The following is a 19404-nucleotide window of genomic DNA, read 5'->3' as shown; positions in this document are numbered from 1 at the left end:
ATGTGATCGGACTGCATCTCTAGGAACAATTTTACACATAGATCACAATAGGTAGTCATGGTGACATATAGACAAAATTATGGTCACATGATCGGGAGCCACATCTTAATAAAAAAGGGAACATTTAGACAAAGTACAAATACAATGATATGAAAAGGAATTATGATCATAAGCAGAGGGGATAGAAGATAATCCTGAAGACAAATAAAATAGGATATAGTATTTATAATGTTTTAGCTGCAAAATGTAGTTTACAGTGTACTTTTAAAGTGGGCTTTGTTATGTTTTATTACAGATACAGCAGTTAAAAATTCGACATTGGATCTATATACAGAATTGTTATAAAAAAAATATATATAGGAATAGGCGCCTCTTTTAATTTTCTCTGTTTTCTTACCTTTTTGCTTGGCTACTTTACAACTAAGGAAGAAGAAGAAATAAACTTTTTCAAAAATGTTTATTTCCTCTACAGTGATCGCATTACCATGCGTCAAGGGCAGGTAGACAAGTTATATGCTAGTCTGAAGGACTTGGCAGAAGAGAGACAAGGAAAACTGCAAGAACACCAGAGACTCTGCCAGCTAAAGAGGGATGTGGAGGACTTGGAGCACTGGATCACTGAGCGTGAAGTGGTGGCCGCTTCCCACGAGTTGGGACAAGACTATGAGCATGTGACGGTATGTAGACCCTTCAGCACTCTGTGATGTCACCAGTCGGGAAATTTCTCTTGTTTACTGGTGGTACCAATCTGAAGCAACTTTATCTTGAACTTTCGATTCATGGGTTCAATATTTTAACATAAGTTTCTTTTCTTCTTGCTCTCTCATCCAGATGCTGAGAGATAAGTTCCGTGAATTTTCCCGTGATACTAGTAACATTGGGCAGGAACGTGTGGATGCAGTCAACATCATGGCTGATGAACTTATTTCTTCTGGACATTCTGAAAATGCCACTGTGGCTGAATGGAAGGATGGACTTAATGAAGCCTGGGCTGACCTTCTAGAAATGATTGACACACGAAGTCAGATGTTGGCAGCCTCCTATGAACTCCACCGCTTTTACCAGGATGCAAGAGAAACCCTGGGCCAGATACGAGACAAGCAAAAGCAGCTGCCAGAAGAAGCTGGAAGAGACCTCAACACTGCAGAAGCTATGCAGCGCATGCACACTACGTTTGAACATGATATACAAGCCCTCAGTGCACAAGTAAGGCCTGCGATGACTGCCCTTCAGTAACCAGCTAGAGTGGTATACATAAATGTAAAGTATACATGGGAAGTAATTTCCCTGAAACAAGTTCCTTATTGTTATATCCTGGAGCATAATGGACAGCGCAAGCACTGACCCACTATATTTTGGTGTTTTAGGATTTGATATGCAATATTTACAACATCAGCAATGCTCAGACCAATCCATAATATACTGGGTATACTGAACATTAGGTCAACCATAGTAACATAGTAATTTAGGTTGAAAAAAAGACGTTGGTCCATCAAGTTCAACCTATCGAATTCTCTGTTAGACTCGCAGATAACTATTTCAATTCCCCTAAATGCATCCAGTTTTATTTTAAACTCCTTTACTGTGATTGCTGTGCACCAATATTGGGTGACATGGTCAATAGGTTAGTATGTAGATAATATGCCGATAGTCGGGATCCCTGTGGTCAGGATGCCGACTACCGACATTACTGCCATCCGGAATCCTGGCAAATAGGGTCTATTCTTCCTTGTGGTGGTCCATGACCCCCATAGAGGGGGAAAAGAACCTTGCCCATAGAGGGGGAATAGAACCTTGTGGCGAGCTGAGCGAGCCACCGTGCCCGCAAGGGGTCTCGTTGTGCTCCCCCACTGCCGGCATTACAGAGGCTGGGATCCTGCTGTCGGGATTCTGACAGCCGGGACCCTGACTGTCAGCAATCATACTAGACCCAATAGGTTGACCTAATAATGGTCGCCACAGCATATGATTGATTTGAGGTTTTGTTTTTACTTTTACTTGTCGACTTTTTTTTCCATGTAGACCTTGTGCATATAAAGCTTTTGGAGTTTAGCTACGAACTGTCGACCCATTGAACCAAACTCCAAATATTGTATATGCTGTAATGAAAAACACAAACTGAAAGATTGATTCTAAAATTCTAGATTTTGATCCTAATTAGGGTGGCCAATTCCGGGATCAGGATCCCGGTATTTGGCCTCCAAAGCGCTGGCATTTCCAATCCCGGGATTTCTGGATTAGACTGCGCATGCATGCAGTCTAATCCTGGGCAGCGTCTGAGCCTCGCTCAGACGCTGCCCAACTTTTCCCGGCAGCACTGCGCAGCGTGACCTCAGAGCGTGACTAGATCAGAGGTCATGCTGCGCAGGCAGAGGTCGCGCCTGGCAGTATGATGCCGCCAGCCCACACAGCCAGCAGCATGGACGACCCGTCTCCCTACCCAGCAACCGGGCTCCCGGCAGTATGAAACTGACCGGCAACCCTGCTGCACCCTCAAATGTAAGTAAATGCGGGGCAGCCAGGGCGTCTTTTTATTAGGAAAGCCAATCCCGGGAATCCCGGGATTGAGCATTTTTCAATCCCGAATCCCGGGATTGAAAAAATGCCCCGGGAATTGGCTTCCCTAATCCTAATTATTGTTTTCCGGTGTTGGCAGGTAAAACAGGTTCAGGATGATGCTGCTCGGCTCCAGAAAGCTTATGCTGGTGAAAAGGCTGCTGACATTCATAGGCATGAACAGGCAGTGACCGAGGCCTGGGGAGAGCTCCAGGATGCCAGTCTGACCCGTCACCAGCATCTCCTGGATACAGTGGAGAAATTCCGCTTTTTTAGGATGGTGAGAGATCTTATGCTATGGATGGATGATATCAACCTGCAGATTGATGCTCAAGAGAAACCACGGTAAGACTGGAATTTACTTACTTTGGGGTATCACTGCTTCCTAGAACTTTGATTTGGCAAGAGCTTATTGTCCCGAATTCCATTCTTCTTAAATAGGGATGTCTCCTCAGCCGATTTGGTTATTAAAAATCACCAGTGCATCAAGTCAGAAGTCGATGCCCGAGCAGACAGTTTCACTACCTGCATAGACCTTGGGAACTCTCTCCTAGAGAAGAATCACTACGCCTCTGACAAGGTATTTGCATGATCTACATTACAGGTGCAATATATATTACACCATTAGGTTTTCTGTAAAAAAAAAAAATTTAATTCTAAAAATAATTGCCAGGGTACTATGTTTTAAGAAACCCATTTATTACAACATCTATTTGTGCCAACTTGGTGGTACATAGGTCTAGAACAGGGATGGAGAACCTTTGGCGCTCCAGATGTTGATAAGCTACACATCCCTGCAACAGTTTTAGCATGGCCAAATAGCAAAACTGTAGCAGGGCATGCTGGGGTGTGTAATTTTCCAGCAGCTGGAGGGCCAAAGGTTCCCCATTGGTGGAATACCAATGGGGTACTAACGCCTGGAACGTTAGAGCATCTACACTATTGTGGCACAACAATTTGTTCCGGATACTGTGTCAAAGTGCCTCAGATCAGGGTCAACTAATGATAAAGCCACAACACTTGTAACAGTCAGTATGACTGTGCAGTGCAGATAGAATGAGCCACTGGCTTGGTATGACTGGCTGTGACAGGATAGTAGGTGATATTTTTTTTAAGTTTTCAGAAGTTATTGTTTTATTACAAAACTTTGTAAAGAACCTTTTGGTGCCAAATTTAATTTAGTCAATTTCGTTTTTTTGTATTTTTTTTTTTTTTTTTATGACAACATAATTTTTGTAGTAATTTAAATGGCTACATGTCTCCTCAGTTTTGATTTCCACTCACCAACAATTTAAATCTTTACTCATACAAAACTAGGCACTGCCTCGAACTCCTTTATGTGTGCACAGTATTGAAATTAGCTCTGTTTGTTATTGTGCTTGTAAGGCGCATGACAACATTTCTCTTTATTTATAGTGCCCAGGGAGAGGTTGTAAGCAGCCCATACACGCTGCGATGCCGGGCTGTGCGTTCTGTGCTAAAAGGTGCGCGCTCCCGCGCACCTCATCGCACAGTACAAAAAGTATGTGTTTGCACATACTTTTTGTACTAGTTCTCATCACATCACATTGCATTGCATGCACAACGCACAATGTGATGTGATCCGCGGTATTTAAGCCCACAACGCACACCCGCATCGGGGCGTGTATGGGCAGCTTTAGTGCTGCAACCTCTGTGTGCTGCCTGCTGCCCTCTGGACAGTGGCAAACCAGTTACAGCCTTGACACCGAGTATTTCACATATTAAAAAGCCAAACGAGTAGGAAAGAGAAAAGAAGGGGAAAAAATTCAGATGACTCTGTGCGTGGGACACCAGACAAAGTATGGTGGACATACAGTAGGAAAGCAATAGAACTGTGAATAAAAATAGACAGCTTAGCATAGATCTGACACCGAAAGGAGAAAGACTGAAGGAAAATATCTTGATGAGTTCAAAATATCCATTGATGGAATTGAAGAGCTATTTATGTTTCTAGGTGCGCATACTGATAAGGGAATGGTGTTCTCTGGAAGGTTCCGGAGAGGGGGTGGTCTTGGTGAGGAGGCGCAGGGGTCTAGTGCCGTGAATTGTTTGGTCATAGCACTATGCTATTGGGCAGGGCTAGGAATCGCTGAAAGCTCCCAGACTGCATTAAATGGTGGAGTTTCTTGGCAAGTATGCTAGGTTTCTCTAGGGGCAGGGTGGGTCCAGTAAGCTTATTTATAGATAAATTATACTAAGCGTATAATCAGCTCTTGGTAATAATAATAATAAAAAAATATTTATGCGTAAAAAGACCACAGCTTCTATTGCCCCTTTCCCACTGCAGCTCTTAAACGGTAATTTGCCGTTTTTTTAGCCTTTTTAAACGGGTAGAGCTGCAGTGGGAAAGCTCCAGGTTGCTTTACCCGGTTAAAAATACCGGGTTTTTTAAACGGGTAAAAAGCAGAGTTTTACCCGTTTAAAAGCTGTTTTTTTGGCAGTGGGAAAGGGGTACCCCATGCCGCCGCCCCAGCTGCTCCCCCCCCCCCCCCCACTGCCGTAAACAGCACCAGGCTGAAAGAGCCGGGCTGGTATTAAAAAATCAGGAAACCCGACAAATTGGGCTTCGCTGATTTTTTTTTTTAAAACCAGCTCCAGGTCCGGGGCTGGTTCCCAAAATACGGGGGACAAAATTACTAGGGGTCCCCCGTATTTTAAGAACCAGCCCCAGGCCAAACCAGCCAGCAGGGTAATGCCACAGCCGGGGTACACTTATTATATAAGTTCCCGCGGCCAAAGCATTCATCCCTACTGACCAGTCAGCCTGGCCAGGGGCCCTGGGGGAGTGGGGACCCCCCCAATGAAGGGGGTCCCCCCCCTCCAGGACTTACCTGACCAGGCTGAAGCCTGGTGCTGTCCCCGATGCCCCTGGGCGGTGGGCATCGGGCTGATGGAATGGTGTAAAAAAAAATAGAATAAAAACTATTGTCTTTTACTGTGGAACTATGAGTCCCAGCAAGCCTCCCTCGCAGGCTGGGACTTGGAGAACCACAAGTCCCAGCCTGCGGGGCATTAAAGGGCCCGCTGGCACTTGTAGTTCCACAGTAAAAGAAATAGTTAAATAAACACACTGACACACGTGGAAAATAAAAGTTTAATGCATCCATTACACAAACACACTGATGCTTACCTATCGAGCCCGTAGGTAGCCTTCAGTCGGTGTCGGCATCCGGTGTCGGCATCCTCCTCCGGTGTCGGTGTCCGGTTCCGACGCAATCCATAGGTGTAGCTGTGGAAGGAAACTATACTTACAAGTGTCCTCCGGCGAAGATCACGTCCTCTTCTTTCCATGTAGCATCCCCGGGACTTGGCAAAATAACAAACCGGCTTAACGCGAAACCCACTGACTGTGAGCAGGAGCCGCACAGTGTTTGTTTACATCGTGCGGCTCCGCCCTCGAATGCCGCTATTGGCTGCCTTGCGGCCTAGCGGCCAATCAGAGGCCACAAGGCGGCCAATAGCGGCATTCGGGGGCAGAGCCGCACGATGTAAACAAACACCGTGCGGCTCCTGCTCACAGTCCGTGGGTTTCGTGTTAAGCCGGTTTGTTATTTTGCCAAGTCCCGGGGGATGCTACATGGAAAGAAGAGGACGTGATCTTCGCCGGAGGACACTTTTAAGTATAGTTTCCTTCCACAGCTACACCTATGGATTGCGTCGGAACCGGACACCGACACCGGAGGAGGATGCCGACACCGACTGAAGGCTACCTACGGGCTCAAGATAGGTAAGTTTTAGTGTGTTTGTGTAATGGATGCATTAAACTTTTATTTTTCACGTGTGTCAGTGTGTTTATTTAACTGTTTCTTTTACTGTGGAACTACAAGTGCCAGCGGGCCCTTTAATGCCCCGCAGGCTGGGACTTGTGGTTCTCCAAGTCCCAGCCTGCGGGGGAGGCTTGCTGGGACTCATAGTTCCACAGTAAAAGACAATAGTTTTTATTCTATTTTTTTTACACCATTCCATCAGCCCGATGCCCAGGGGCATCGGGGACAGCACCAGGCTTCAGCTGATTCTTAAAATACGGGGGACCCCTAGTCATTTTGGGAACCAGCCCCGGACCTGGAGCCTGGGGCTGGTTTTTAAAAATCAGGGAACCCCTATTAGTCGGGTTTCCTGATTTTTCTTTTTTAATACCAGCCCCGGCTCTTTCAGCCTGGTGCTGGTTACGTGGTTTTTTGTTTTTTTTTAAACCAACCCCCCCCCCCCTCCATCTTTACTATCATTTTAAACGGGTCTTTAAACGGGTAAGTGGGAATGGGACAAAAACGGCTTTTAAACAGTAATTTACCGTTTAAAAGCTGCAGTGGGAAAGGGGCTTTATGGCTCTTACACGTTTGAAGACCCGTTTAAAAAAAAAAACGGGTCTTTACCCGTGTAGGCAATGGGAAAGCAGCATATAATGCTGCTCCCAAAAGATAACAATCTATCAAGAAAAAAATATTTAATTTAATTTAAATATTAATTTAAATATCTCTCATTGTTTAAACAGCTTATTTATAGGGCATTCCATGATACATGTGCTAAGTTGTTCTTCCATAAATATTTCTGTTTTATACTTACTCCATAATCACGGAGATCATCAGGCAATATCTGTCTGGCAGGTCAATTTGTCTTTTAATTCTGAAATTAGCATAGTAATCCGTATAAAATAAAATAGTTTTTAACAGTCTATAAATCAGCCTTTAGTAAATGGTATGTGTACAGTGAGAGTGCTGCAGCAGGTGCAATTCACCTCACCCTTTCTTCAGAACTAAAAGGTGCCATATGCTGATACTATTGTGTTATTTATAGATCTCTGAAAAACTAGAGCAACTACAGGAAAGGCGACAGGAGACTGATAACAAATGGAAAGATAAAATGGAATGGTTACAAATTGGTAAGTCATACTATCCCATTGTGCCTCATGAACACCAGTTAATGGCAATCTAGGGTTTTGTGACCATAAACAATTTAACGTGGAAATATCGAAAGTTGCTACACATCACTCTATTGGGTCTTGCTTATCCACAGCCAGGGCAGAACTGGCCCACGGGTAACCCTTAGTGGGCCCCCTTGCTGGAGTCCCCACCCCCTTCTCTAGGTATCAGGTATATTATATTTCACAGAACTATGAAGTATTTTGTACTGTGTATAGCTGATATTTTATGATGTATGTATTATCCGTATTTGCTATATACATTTATCAGGGAGGCCCAGACAATACACTCTGAAATGGTTATTCAAGCTTCTCTGGCAGCTGGCTATGCCCCCTATAAAAGGAGGGTCACACCACTAAGCCTGGGCCCCTACCATTGCATTTCCTCGGTGTGCCCTTTATGTCCCAGTCCGGCACTGCAGCTCATGCCTTGGCATGCCAAGGACATCTATAATTCTGCGGGTGTGCAAGATCGTGACCCTGCACATGCATACAAATTAACAAACTACCATTGACCAAAATTGGGCTTTCAATTCAGTGGTTCCAAACTCTACTACAGCCTACCTGTTTGCAGTTTGGTGGTTCAGTGGTAAGCTTGCTGTCTCTCAGTCCTGAGGTCTTCTGTTCAAATCCCACCTCTTCATGTTTGCAAAGGTTTCCTCTGAGTACTTCAGTTTTCTCTCATAATGGTAGATTAATTGGCCTCTGGCAAAAAACAAAAACTATTGTGGGTATCTGTCCATATGATAGGGAATATATATTGTAAGCTCCACAGGGATGGGGACTTATGTCAATGACTGACATATTCCCATAATAATAAGATTGAATACATTCTGTGGAACACACACCTATAATATGTACTCTACTAATTAAAGCTATAGATTTTCCTTTTTTTTTTTTTCATTTTACAACGGGACAGATTTTTGTCATTTTTGTTTGTAATGTAATTATGTAAGAAATGGGCTCTGTATGGGCCATCTGGTCCATCTGTGTCCATACCATATTCTATAACATAGTTGTTTTCATGGCTAACATTGATCAGATGACTTCTCAAAATAGTTTTTTTCTTTGAATGTTTTGCCTCCCTTACCTATTTATTATTATTATTATTATTATTATTATTATTATTATTATTATTATTTATTTATTTTTAATAATACGACCTCACTCTATTTAGTGCTTGAGGTGCTGATGTTTGGAAGAGATGCCAATGTAGCTGAAGCATGGCTCTCCAGTCAGGAACCTATTGTCCGGTCTTCTGAACTTGGTGGTAATGTAGGTGAGGTGGAGAACCTGATCAAGAGGCATGAGGCTTTCCAGAAAGCAGTGTACACTTGGGATGAAAGATTCTCGCTTTTGGAAAAACTGACCACGGTGAGCAAACATTAATGACCTAATGTCTGCATGGTATAAGGCTCTACCATTATTGTGCATGTATCTATACAGAAATGGACATTTTCAGTCCCTTAGCTAGAAACCCCACATCACTCCTGATAATCCACTTGTGAATTTGGTGAATTCATTGTGTTGTTTTATAGCTGGAAGAGCTTGAGATGAGGAGGAGACGGGAGGAAGAGGAGAGGAAGCGAAGACCTCCAACTCCACCTCCACCTGAGACAAAAGAAGAAGAGATTCCAGAGAGTCACCAGCCTATAGAAGATCATTCAATTCCTGCCAGTGTTCTGCAAGAAAGGTTAGTTTGATGGATACCATTAACACTCATTCAGGTTCTAAAAAATATGCAGTCATTGGTCACAATTACAAATGTGGTGTAGAGTGGGCTAGAACACAAAAACATGCTCTCTTGTCAGTCTTTGTCCTCACTTTTGCACATCTCTTTTTAGATTTAGCAAATTAAATTGATGATTTCTTTCAATTTAACTTCACATTGGTGGTCCTCCAATGTCTGTACTTACGCTAAAAAAAAAGCTTAAAATATTAATCTTTACTCAACTGAAATGTAGCAAGGCTGGCTTGCAAGTCATCACCAAACAGCCTTGTGCATGTGTGGTGTGTGACTACCTTTACTGCCTGGTTTTCACACGCTGGTCCAGTACAAAGACCCCTCTCCTCTGCCTCTACAACGGGCAGGTATGGAAGTGAGTCTTGGAGACGTGTGGCCTCCTCTTCCAACTGAAACCTTTACATTACTATGTCACCATCTCCGTAATCTGTAATATAAAATCTCATGCAAACGTTCTCGCTCTTGCCATTGAGCCTAACCTCATTTATTTTATTTGGTACTTGTGAGTTATCCGGGCTGCCGATTTCTAAATCGGGTCGGATCGGGCACATCGCATCGCATCGCATGCGACCATCGGATGCGATGCGATGACCCGATTTTTCCATAGGAATCAATGTTAAAATGGACTGAGTCCATTTTAACATGGAATTCAATGGGAAAAAGGGGTCCTTTTCATACCCCTACTATCCAAGTGGGCATGGAGTTGGATATAAACCTGTGGCGAGCGTAGCGAGCCACCGAGCCCGAAGCGTAGCGAGCCCCGCGAGGGGACACAGAATACCGTCCCCTCGCGGGGCTCGCTTCGCTCGCCACGCTTCGGGCTCGGTGGCTCGCTACGCTCGCCACAGGTTTATATCCAACTCCATGCCCACTTGGATAGTAGGGGTATGAAAAGGACCCCTTTTTCCCATTGAATTCCATGTTAAAATGGACTCAGTCCATTTTAACATTGATTCCTATGGAAAAATCGGGTCATCGCATCCGATGATCGCATGCGATGCGATGCGATATCGCATCGCATCGCATCTGATTGTATGCCTTAACTTAAGGCATACAATCAAAAAATCGGCAGCCCAGATAACTCACAAGTACCTTTTATTTTTTTTACTACTCCCAAAACTGTTGTGATTTTCCTTTGTATCCTCTTAATTCATGAGAACCTGGTGAGTAAATAAATACCCATCACAACGAAATAGTCATGTGTTTCACAAGAATCTGGGAATTCAAGTGGATCTGATTTGCCTATTGGTTTTGAAAATAACAGCTGTCCTGGCGTGCTCTGGGGGTAATGTTAACGAAGTTCTGATTGTTTGGTTTCTTCTTTTATTTGTGAGCAGCATTTTCGTTGGTAAAATAACTTAAAAGGTGATCCTACATGGGGTATAAATTTAGCTGTACAAAAATATTTATCAAATGAGATTCCGTTCCAGATACCTGACCTACTTTTTTGCACTTCCATAAACAAAATAATTATTCTACAATATGAATTGTGTTTCTTCTTTTTAAGGCTACAAAGCTTGCAAACTGAGCAGGTTTCCGTTAATGGACTATATACAGACTCCGATTCACCTCAGGTATGCATGAAGAGGTTTTCTTCTGGGCAAATCATGTAGTATATGATGTACAATAATCTATACGATTATCCTCTTTGTCTTTTGAGTTGGTCATTAAAATGACAAAAAAAAGGGCCGGGCCACATAATAAAATGGGGTCACCTTCTACCAGCATGGTAACTTAGTGATTGTTGTAGAACAAACACGTCAAATGTTAACGAAAAAATTATTACAGGTTGAGTATCCCTTATCCAAAATGCTCGGGACCAGGAGAATTTTGGATAACGGATTATTCCGTATTTCGGAATATTTTAATATTTCAATGATGTATTTTGAAGTATCTTGCATTTATGCTGTATAAACACATAATATACACACAAATATATTTTATTTGTTAAAAAAACAAGGTTTCAAAACGTGAAACAAAATGTGTGTACTATCTCAGCACTGAATTTGAATGCCAAGCAATCATTGTCTTGCACATATATAGTGCCAGTTACATATCATGTCCCCAGTGATGCTGTTACAAATGTCCCCAGTGAGTCTTTAGCAAAAAAAAATTTTTTTTTTCACTTTCTGGAATGTCTGGTTTTCGGAATAATTCGGATAACGGATATTCGGATACGGGATACTCTACCTGTAGTACAAAGTAATTACATGTAAGGTAGACGCACAACTATAAAACTTAAGATCAATTCATAAATAACTTGTAGATATACATGTGTGCTTATGTAAAATAATTTTCATTTTTATTCTGTAGAAGTCTCTTGAAAAACCATAAATCACATTCTTACCGTGTTCTCAGAGCCAGATGTACTAAACTTGAAAAGTGATAAAATGGAGAGTGATAAATCACCAGCCAATCCGCTCCTATCTGCCATGTCGCAGGCTGAGTTTGAAAAATGACATGTAGGAGCTGATTGGTTGTTGGTTTATCACTCTCCATTTTATCATTTTTCTAGGTTTAGTACATCTCGCCCTTAGACAGATTGTAAATTGGAAAGATTTATAATCCTGTTTGTTTGCAATATAACATAATGAACTGAGAATATTATGTTGACCGTGTTCTTAATGTGAGAATTGTGTTTTCCTAATAAAATGTGATTAAGTACAACCCCATCCTTCCCCAGACCAGTTTCCTCACCACCTTGTAAATTCAGTAGCAAGCATGTTTCTCCAAACGTGTGTAACTGGTCGATTAAGAAAGGGTAATTTACAGTAGCAACGACTATAGCCACAGGATCCGGACTTTGGGTCAACATGCATTAGTTCGACGTGGACAAAAGGTCGACACAGGCATGTCATGGTCGAAAAACAAACTTTTTTCACACAAGTTTTTACTTTATTTAACTTTTTCTTACAGTTTTTGGGCCAGATGTATCAAGCTTAAAAAGTGTTAAAATAGAGAGAGATAAACAGCCAGCCAATCAGCTCCTTCCTGCCATGTCACAGACTGTGTTTGAAAAATATCAGGCAGGAGCTGATTGGCTGGCTGTTTATCACTTTCCATTTTATCACTTTTGAAGCTTGATACATCTGGCCCTTTATGTGGTACACTAATTTGGCGTCCACATAGTGAAATGTACTGACACCAAGAAAAAACCTTTGAAAAACTTGTTGAATTTTTGGCGAAGTGATCTTTTCCACATGTCGATCCTTTTGGGGTTGGCCTAGACACTATCGATCTAATTACTGTCAAACCTGTGATCAACACCCATAGCCACAACCATAATGAATGTGGTAATATTTTATTTGGAGGAGGGTCAATACACAAACAGGCAATCGTAAGTGGTTAAATTGTGCTGCAATGTTGTTTGTTATCATCTCTTACATATTTAGCCAGAACTGTCAGTCTGTGACTGTGTGTATAACGCTGGGCGGAGTCATAGTCTAACAGCCTATCAGCGTCTTTGACTCTACCCACACACAGTCACAGAGTGACAGAGAGGCACCATATTGGCTGGGGAAAGTTACAACCAGACACCCTGCTGCCACGCCCTGCCTAGCCCCACCCCCTTACCCTCCTGCAGCCGGGGAATGTAATGTACCTTGGTCTGGCTGCCACTTTACTAAGATATAGCTTATTGCAGTACTTAGGCAGCACACCGCCATATTACACTACACAGTGTAACACAGTGCCAACTTCTCCAGCACAACTGCAGCCCTGCCCCTACTTCCATTTCCCTTCAGCAGCCTGACCTGTGACTTCACCCCTGCTTCCTCTCATTGGCTGGGCCCAGTGCATGTGACTGACTTCTGCTGCTGCATCCTGCTGTGAAGGGGTGGGTCTTTAACTCTGCACATGCAGCAGGAGGCCAGCAACCGAAGGTCCTGGTAAGTGTCTGCTGTCCACCTCTCCGCCCAGCCACACACACACTGCAAACTGCATTGCACCCCACACCTGACTCCATCCCTACAAGTGTGTTGTGCCTGCTTCCCCCAACCCCCTCTTTTGTCTGTAGCTGTGGGTATCTCCATCTGCCCCCAAAATGTTTGTGACTGCCCCTCTCCTGTGTGACACTGCAGCCCCCTCTCCTGTGCGACACTACAGGCCCCCCCTCTCCTGTGCGACACTGCAGGCCCCCCCTCTCCTGTGCGACACTGCAGCCCCCCCCCCCTCTCCTGTGCGACACTGCAGGCCCCCCCTCTCCTGTGTGACACTGCAGGCCCCCCCTCTCCTGTGTGACACTGCAGGCCCCCCCTCTCCTGTGTGACATTGCAGGCCCCCCCTCTCCTGTGTGACACTGCAGGCCCCCCCTCTCCTGTGTGACACTGCAGGCCCCCCCTCTCCTGTGTGACACTGCAGGCCCCCCCTCTCCTGTGTGACACTGCAGGCCCCCCCTCTCCTGTGTGACACTGCAGGCCCCCCCTCTCCTGTGTGACACTGCAGGCCCCCCCTCTCCTGTGTGACACTGCAGGCCCCCCCTCTCCTGTGTGACACTGCAGGCCCCCCCCTCTCCTGTGTGACACTGCGCGGCCCCCCCTCTCCTGTGTGACACTGCGCGGCCCCCCCTCTCCTGTGTGACAGTGCGCGGCCCCCCCTCTCCTGTGTGACAGTGCGCGCCCCCCTCTCCTGTGTGACAGTGCGCGCCCCCCCCCCCTCTCCTGTGTGACAGTGCGCGCCCCCCCCCCTCTCCTGTGTGACAGTGCGCGCCCCCCCTCTCCTGTGTGACAGTGCGCGCCCCCCCCTCTCCTGTGTGACAGTGCGCGCCCCCCCCTCTCCTGTGTGACAGTGCGCGACCCCCCCTCTCCTGTGTGACAGTGCGCGACCCCCCCTCCACTGTGTGACAGTGCGCGCCCCCCCTCTCTCCTGTGTGACAGTGCGCGCCCCCCCTCTCCTGTGTGACAGTGCGCGCCCCCCCTCTCCTGTGTGACAGTGCGCGCCCCCCCCCTCTCCTGTGTGACAGTGCGCGCCCCCCCCCTCTCCTGTGTGACAGTGCGCGCCCCCCCCTCTCCTGTGTGACAGTGCGTGCCCCCCCCTCTCCTGTGTGACAGTGCGTGCCCCCCCCTCTCCTGTGTGACAGTGCGCGCCCCCCCTCTCCTGTGTGACAGTGCGCGCCCCCCCCTCTCCTGTGTGACAGTGCGCGCCCCCCCCTCTCCTGTGTGACAGTGCGCGCCCCCCCCCTCTCCTGTGTGACAGTGCGCGCCCCCCCCCTCTCCTGTGTGACAGTGCGCGCCCCCCCCTCTCCTGTGTGACAGTGCGCGCCCCCCCCTCTCCTGTGTGACAGTGCGCGCCCCCCCCCTCTCCTGTGTGACAGTGCGCGCCCCTCCCCTCTCCTGTGTGACAGTGCGCGCCCCCCCCCTCCTGTGTGACAGTGCGCGCCCCCCCCCTCTCCTGTGTGACAGTGCGCGCCCCCCCCTCTCCTGTGTGACAGTGCGCGACCCCCCCTCTCCTGTGCGATATTTTTAGCATTCTCTAATAGCAAAACTGTGGCAAAGCATGCTGGGATGTGTAGTTTCACAACATCTGGCGGGCCATCGTTGGACATGCCTGCTTTAGGCATTCCTTATCCTCTCCTCCTATCCTATATGTGGATTCAGAGGAGGGAGAGTGCGGGGCAGAGATGTCCTGGAAAAGCTATGATAGTGTGCTTTACTACAACCAGATCCAGAAGCATTGGCCTTCGCTGAAAAAAAAAAAGGCGGCTGCAGAATATACTTGTGAAGCTGACGAGGAGGCAGTTAAAATGGCAGCCAAAATCAGCTGTTTCTGTAAATGCACAAAGAGTCTTGTGGCTCAAGGCTTGGGAGGCTGACAATGACTCCAAGAAGTCCCTAGAGCAGTGGTACCCAAACGGTGTGCCGTGGCTCCCTGGGGTGCCTCGGGACACATGCAGGGGTGCCGCGGCTTGGTGGTCCAGGACCAACTCAGATTATTAATGGTTAATTATTTATGAGCAAAACCAGTGCTGGTGGCTGCCAATCATAGAATGTGTACAAACAGAAGCAAATCCTGCCCTTTACCCCATAACTTCCGCTAAGAATCGCATATAAACCCAATCTAATTAATTTTTTTTGGACCTAGGGGTGCCATGAAAAAAATTCTGATTCTCTAGGGTGCCGTGAATCAAAAAAGATTGGGAACCCCTGCCCTAGAGGCTTTGGCTTTTAAGGGAGAGTTATTTTTGGTTCATAATGGAAGCCATAATTAAACAGGCAAAAGGGGGAAAAGTACTTTCCTGCCCACGCCGACAGCCAAACAAGCTTCATCTTGGTTTTGCTGCTTTTTGGCTTTCCTTTCGTTCCTTCTTTAGAGGAGGTGCATCCTCCAGAAGACAATCCAGCAGAAAAGAGCACTAAGATCCCGTTGCCTGTTCTTTGTACTTATAACCCTTTGTATTACAGTATGTGCACTGTTATTTTTAATGTCTGTAAAGCGCCTTGAGTCCTTTTGGAGAAAGTGCGCTATATAAATAAAACTTACTTACAGAAAATCAGTCGTTACTGCATTTTGCAATAGGGGAACTACATATTCAATTTCAGGCGCTTCCCTTTGGCCTGGCAACAGCCCCAAGGGTGTTTACGAAGATTATGGCAGACTCAAAGGGATTGTGATCATCCCGTATTTGGACGATCTGTTCAAAGCGGAGGCTGCAGAGAAACTGCAACAAAACCAATCGGTATTCCTCCCGGTATTGAAGGCCAGGGACATTTGTCAGTTGGTCCGGACAATTGAAGTTGCCAGGCCCATCAGTGGGGCAGTGTCTAAAGTTACTGGGCAAGATGGGCATCTTTCGAGACCCTTCAGTATGCCAGATTCCATTCTCGGCCTTTCCAGTGGAACTTTTTGGCATGTTGGTCAGAAAACCCCAAGACCATGAAAACAAGACCTTATCGCAAGCAGAAGAAAAGCTGAAGGGATTTCCCATTCGCATTCAATCAGACAATTCCACGGTTGTGGCGTATTTGAACCTCTAAGGGGGTACTCGCAGCAAGATGTTGATGATGGAAGTGTCTCGGATCTTCAAATGGGCAGAGACCAATGTTCCAGCTCTATCTGCTGTTTTCATTCCAGGAATTCGGAATGTGGAAGCGGATTTTCTCCTGGAAGGGGAATGGGCTGTGCACCTGCAAGTTTTCCAAGAGATTGTAGCTCTTTGGGGTCATACAGAAGTGGCATTGATGGTGTCCCGGCACAATTGCCAAGTGCCCAAGTTCGGTTCAAGGACCAGGAATCCACTTGCTTGGGCGGTGGATGCCATGACAGTGCCCTGGAAGTTCAGGTTGGCCTATGTCTTCCTTCCTTTTACAATGATTGCCCGAGTGCTGAAGAGGGTGAGATCACAAGGGACTTGCGTCATTCTGATAGCACCAGATGGGCCAAGGAGGTCTTGATACTCTAGCACTAAGGTTGTCGACAGCATCGTGGTGCCTTCCTCTTCGGCCAGACCTGCTCAGACAGGTTCTCTTTTTTACACCAGGACCTAGTTCAGCTATATTTGACAGCTTGGCTATTTAAACCTCTTTCTCTAAGAAGCGGTTCTCTGAAGCCATTATCCCTACCAGGTTTAATGCAAGGAAACAGGTTTCTTTTGCAAACTATTATAGAGTTTGGAAGATTTTTATTAGATGGTGTAAAAGGCAAAAGGTTCACACATCTAGGTTTAAAGTTCTAGACTTCTAGAGTTTTTACAGGATGGTTTTCTCTTCCGGCCTAAGCCTTCAGTCTTTGAAGGTTCAAATATCGGCTTTGTCTATCTACTTTCAAAAGAAAGTAGCTTTGCTACCAGAGGTACAGACTTACCTCCAAGGAGTTGCGAGGCGGAAGCCTCCTTATAAACAACTAGAGATGAGTGGGTCCGGATCTCCGGGATCCGGCAGATCCGAATATGGTGATCCGAGCCGACTCGGGAGTTCCCGCCTGAATTCCGGACTGAAAACGAGGCAAAACGTCATCATCCTGCTGTCAGATTCTTGCGGGATCTGGATTCTATATCAGATGCACGCGTGCCCCGCCATCTTCAGTCCATTATAGGAGAGTGAAGAGGGTGGTTGGGATTTGTGCTCCGTGCCGTGTGCCCTGTGCTGTGATTTATTTAGTGACTGATTTTTTATTTTGTTGTAAACTAGGTGCTGCAGTGCTCACACGCAGGGGCTGCAGTGCTGCTGACTGTACACTCAGTGTACAGGGGCTGCTGTGTCCAGTGTGTCAGGGGCTGTGGCCAGTGTCCAGTGTAAAGGGCTGTGGCCAGTCTGACAGCATATATATATATATATATATATATATATATATATATATGCTATCTAGTGGCCAGTGTGACGGCCTATATATCCATTGGCCAGTGTGACGGCCTATATATCCATTGGCCAGTGTGACGGCCTATATATCCATTGGCCAGTGTGACGGCCTATATATCCATTGGCCAGTGTGGCGGCCTATATATCCATTGGCCAGTGTGACGGCCTATATGAAGTGATCAAAATTGACTAGAAATGAGTTGAAATTAATGTTGTTGAGCAAAATCTCGTATTTTAGCAATCTTTAGCATTTTTCCAAAAAAATCCAGATCCAAAACCCGCAAGGGTGGTTTTGCCAAAACACGAAGGGAGATCCAGATCCAAAACCAAAACCCGAAAAAGTGCCCGCCGCTCATCTCTAAAAACAACCTGCTGCACCTTGGGTTTTGTCCCTGGTGTTGTCAGTTTTTCAGAAACCTCCTTCTCAACCATTAAGGTCGACTGACCTGCAATTTGTTACTTGGAAATTGACGTTTTTGTTGGCAATCGCCTCTGCAAGGCGTGTCTCTGAGTTAGGGGCCAGCTGTTTTACATCTGTAATCTGTTATCAGTGTAGTCATTCAGAAGTAGGCAATACTGTCAACGTATTTACTGAAAAGCGTCTAGTTCTAAAAGCATCTAGCATCTATTTCTACTCAGAATTAGCATCCCTGTCAGAAACAGTGTCTAGTTCTCGAGACTAAGTCAGTTAGCTTGTAGATTCAGCGGTACGCAGTTAGCGTAGTCAGTCAGCTGTTGTATTGTCTGAGAGGCAGACGTATCGGAGACATGGCTGCAGAGAGGCTGACCATCTTTACTTTGCCTCAGACTGAGGAGGAGGCAGTGTTGTTTCTTTAGGGGCAACCCAATGAGGCTCTCTATTAGGGAGCGGATGTGGCGCTGCCATATCAGGGCCTGTGGGAAAAAAGTCAGTTTGAAGGCAGCACAGTGGTTCACAGGGTGCCACCTGACCTCTGTAACCTCATGCGATTCGTATTCTGCTGGGCAGAGGAGCTGACCAGTGTACGGTTCTGCCAACGACATCTCTCGGTGTCCCAGGCCACCACTGTACAGTATAATAATTTTCTGTGGGAGGCCTGCGCTGTCGACCTCCTGTCACAGCCTCAGCGGAAGATTGGCGGCCCAGGCACCATAGTGGAGGTCGATGTCAGATACCTGCTGCCCCAGCAGTGGATCTTCGGGGGCATCTCCAGACAAACCGGAGAGTGTTTCCTGACGGCAGTCGAGAGGCGGGATGCCAGCACGCTCATGGCTGCCATCGAGAGGCACGTGCTCCCGGGGACCACTATCTACAGCGACTGCTGGAGAGCATACCAGACCAAGCAGCTGGAGCAGGCTGGCTATCATCATGCCAAGGTGAACCACCGCTTCCACTTCGTTGATCTGGAGAGCGGGGTGCACACGCAAAAACATTGAGATCCTGTGGGGAAGTGGTGCAATAAGCACTAAAGGGGGACCGCACGCCATCAGCTGGTGGGGATGCTATGAGGGATTGTGCAGTGATGGGGATGCTATCGGGGATTGTGCAGTGATGGGGATGCGATCGGGGATTGTGCAGTGATGGGGATGCTATCGGGGATTGTGCAGTGATGGGGATGCTATCGGGGATTGTGCAGTGATGGGGATGCTATCGGGGATTGTGCAGTGATGGGGATGCTATCGGGGATTGTGCAGTGATGGGGATGCTATCGGGGATTGTGCAGTGATGGGGATGCTATCAGGGATTGTGCAGTGACGGGGATGCTATCGGGGATTGTGCAGTGATGGGGATGCTATCGGGGATTGTGCAGTGATGGGGATGCTATCGGGGATTGTGCAGTGATGGGGATGCTATCGTATAGACATACGATATATATCACATCATTTTTGTGTGC

At 46.3% G+C, this 19404-nt stretch overlaps 1 protein-coding gene across 4 annotated transcripts in view; it reads left to right on the top strand.

Moving 5' to 3' along the window:
* Positions 1 to 19404, top strand: part of SPTBN2 (spectrin beta, non-erythrocytic 2) — a 268184-nt gene that overhangs the window by 222696 nt on the left and 26084 nt on the right. For 3 of the 4 annotated variants that reach the window (XM_083165163.1, XM_083165164.1, XM_083165166.1), the window contains 8 exons: positions 473 to 677; positions 832 to 1206; positions 2657 to 2901; positions 2998 to 3136; positions 7372 to 7456; positions 8673 to 8869; positions 9034 to 9188; positions 10747 to 10813. In XM_083165163.1, coding sequence (XP_083021289.1) covers positions 473 to 677; positions 832 to 1206; positions 2657 to 2901; positions 2998 to 3136; positions 7372 to 7456; positions 8673 to 8869; positions 9034 to 9188; positions 10747 to 10813 — 1468 coding nt within the window. Of the gene's footprint in view, positions 1 to 472; positions 678 to 831; positions 1214 to 2656; positions 2902 to 2997; positions 3137 to 7371; positions 7457 to 8672; positions 8870 to 9033; positions 9189 to 10746; positions 10814 to 19404 lie in introns of all 4 variants that reach the window. The other variant, XM_083165165.1, reaches the window with a different exon arrangement.

Source organism: Crinia signifera, chromosome 11 (assembly GCF_055691185.1).
Source record: "Crinia signifera chromosome 11, ASM5569118v1, whole genome shotgun sequence".
Classification (NCBI taxonomy): Eukaryota; Metazoa; Chordata; class Amphibia; order Anura; family Myobatrachidae; genus Crinia; species Crinia signifera.
The sequence above is the reverse complement of the archived record's forward strand: the minus strand, read 5'-3'. Positions and strand labels throughout refer to the sequence as shown.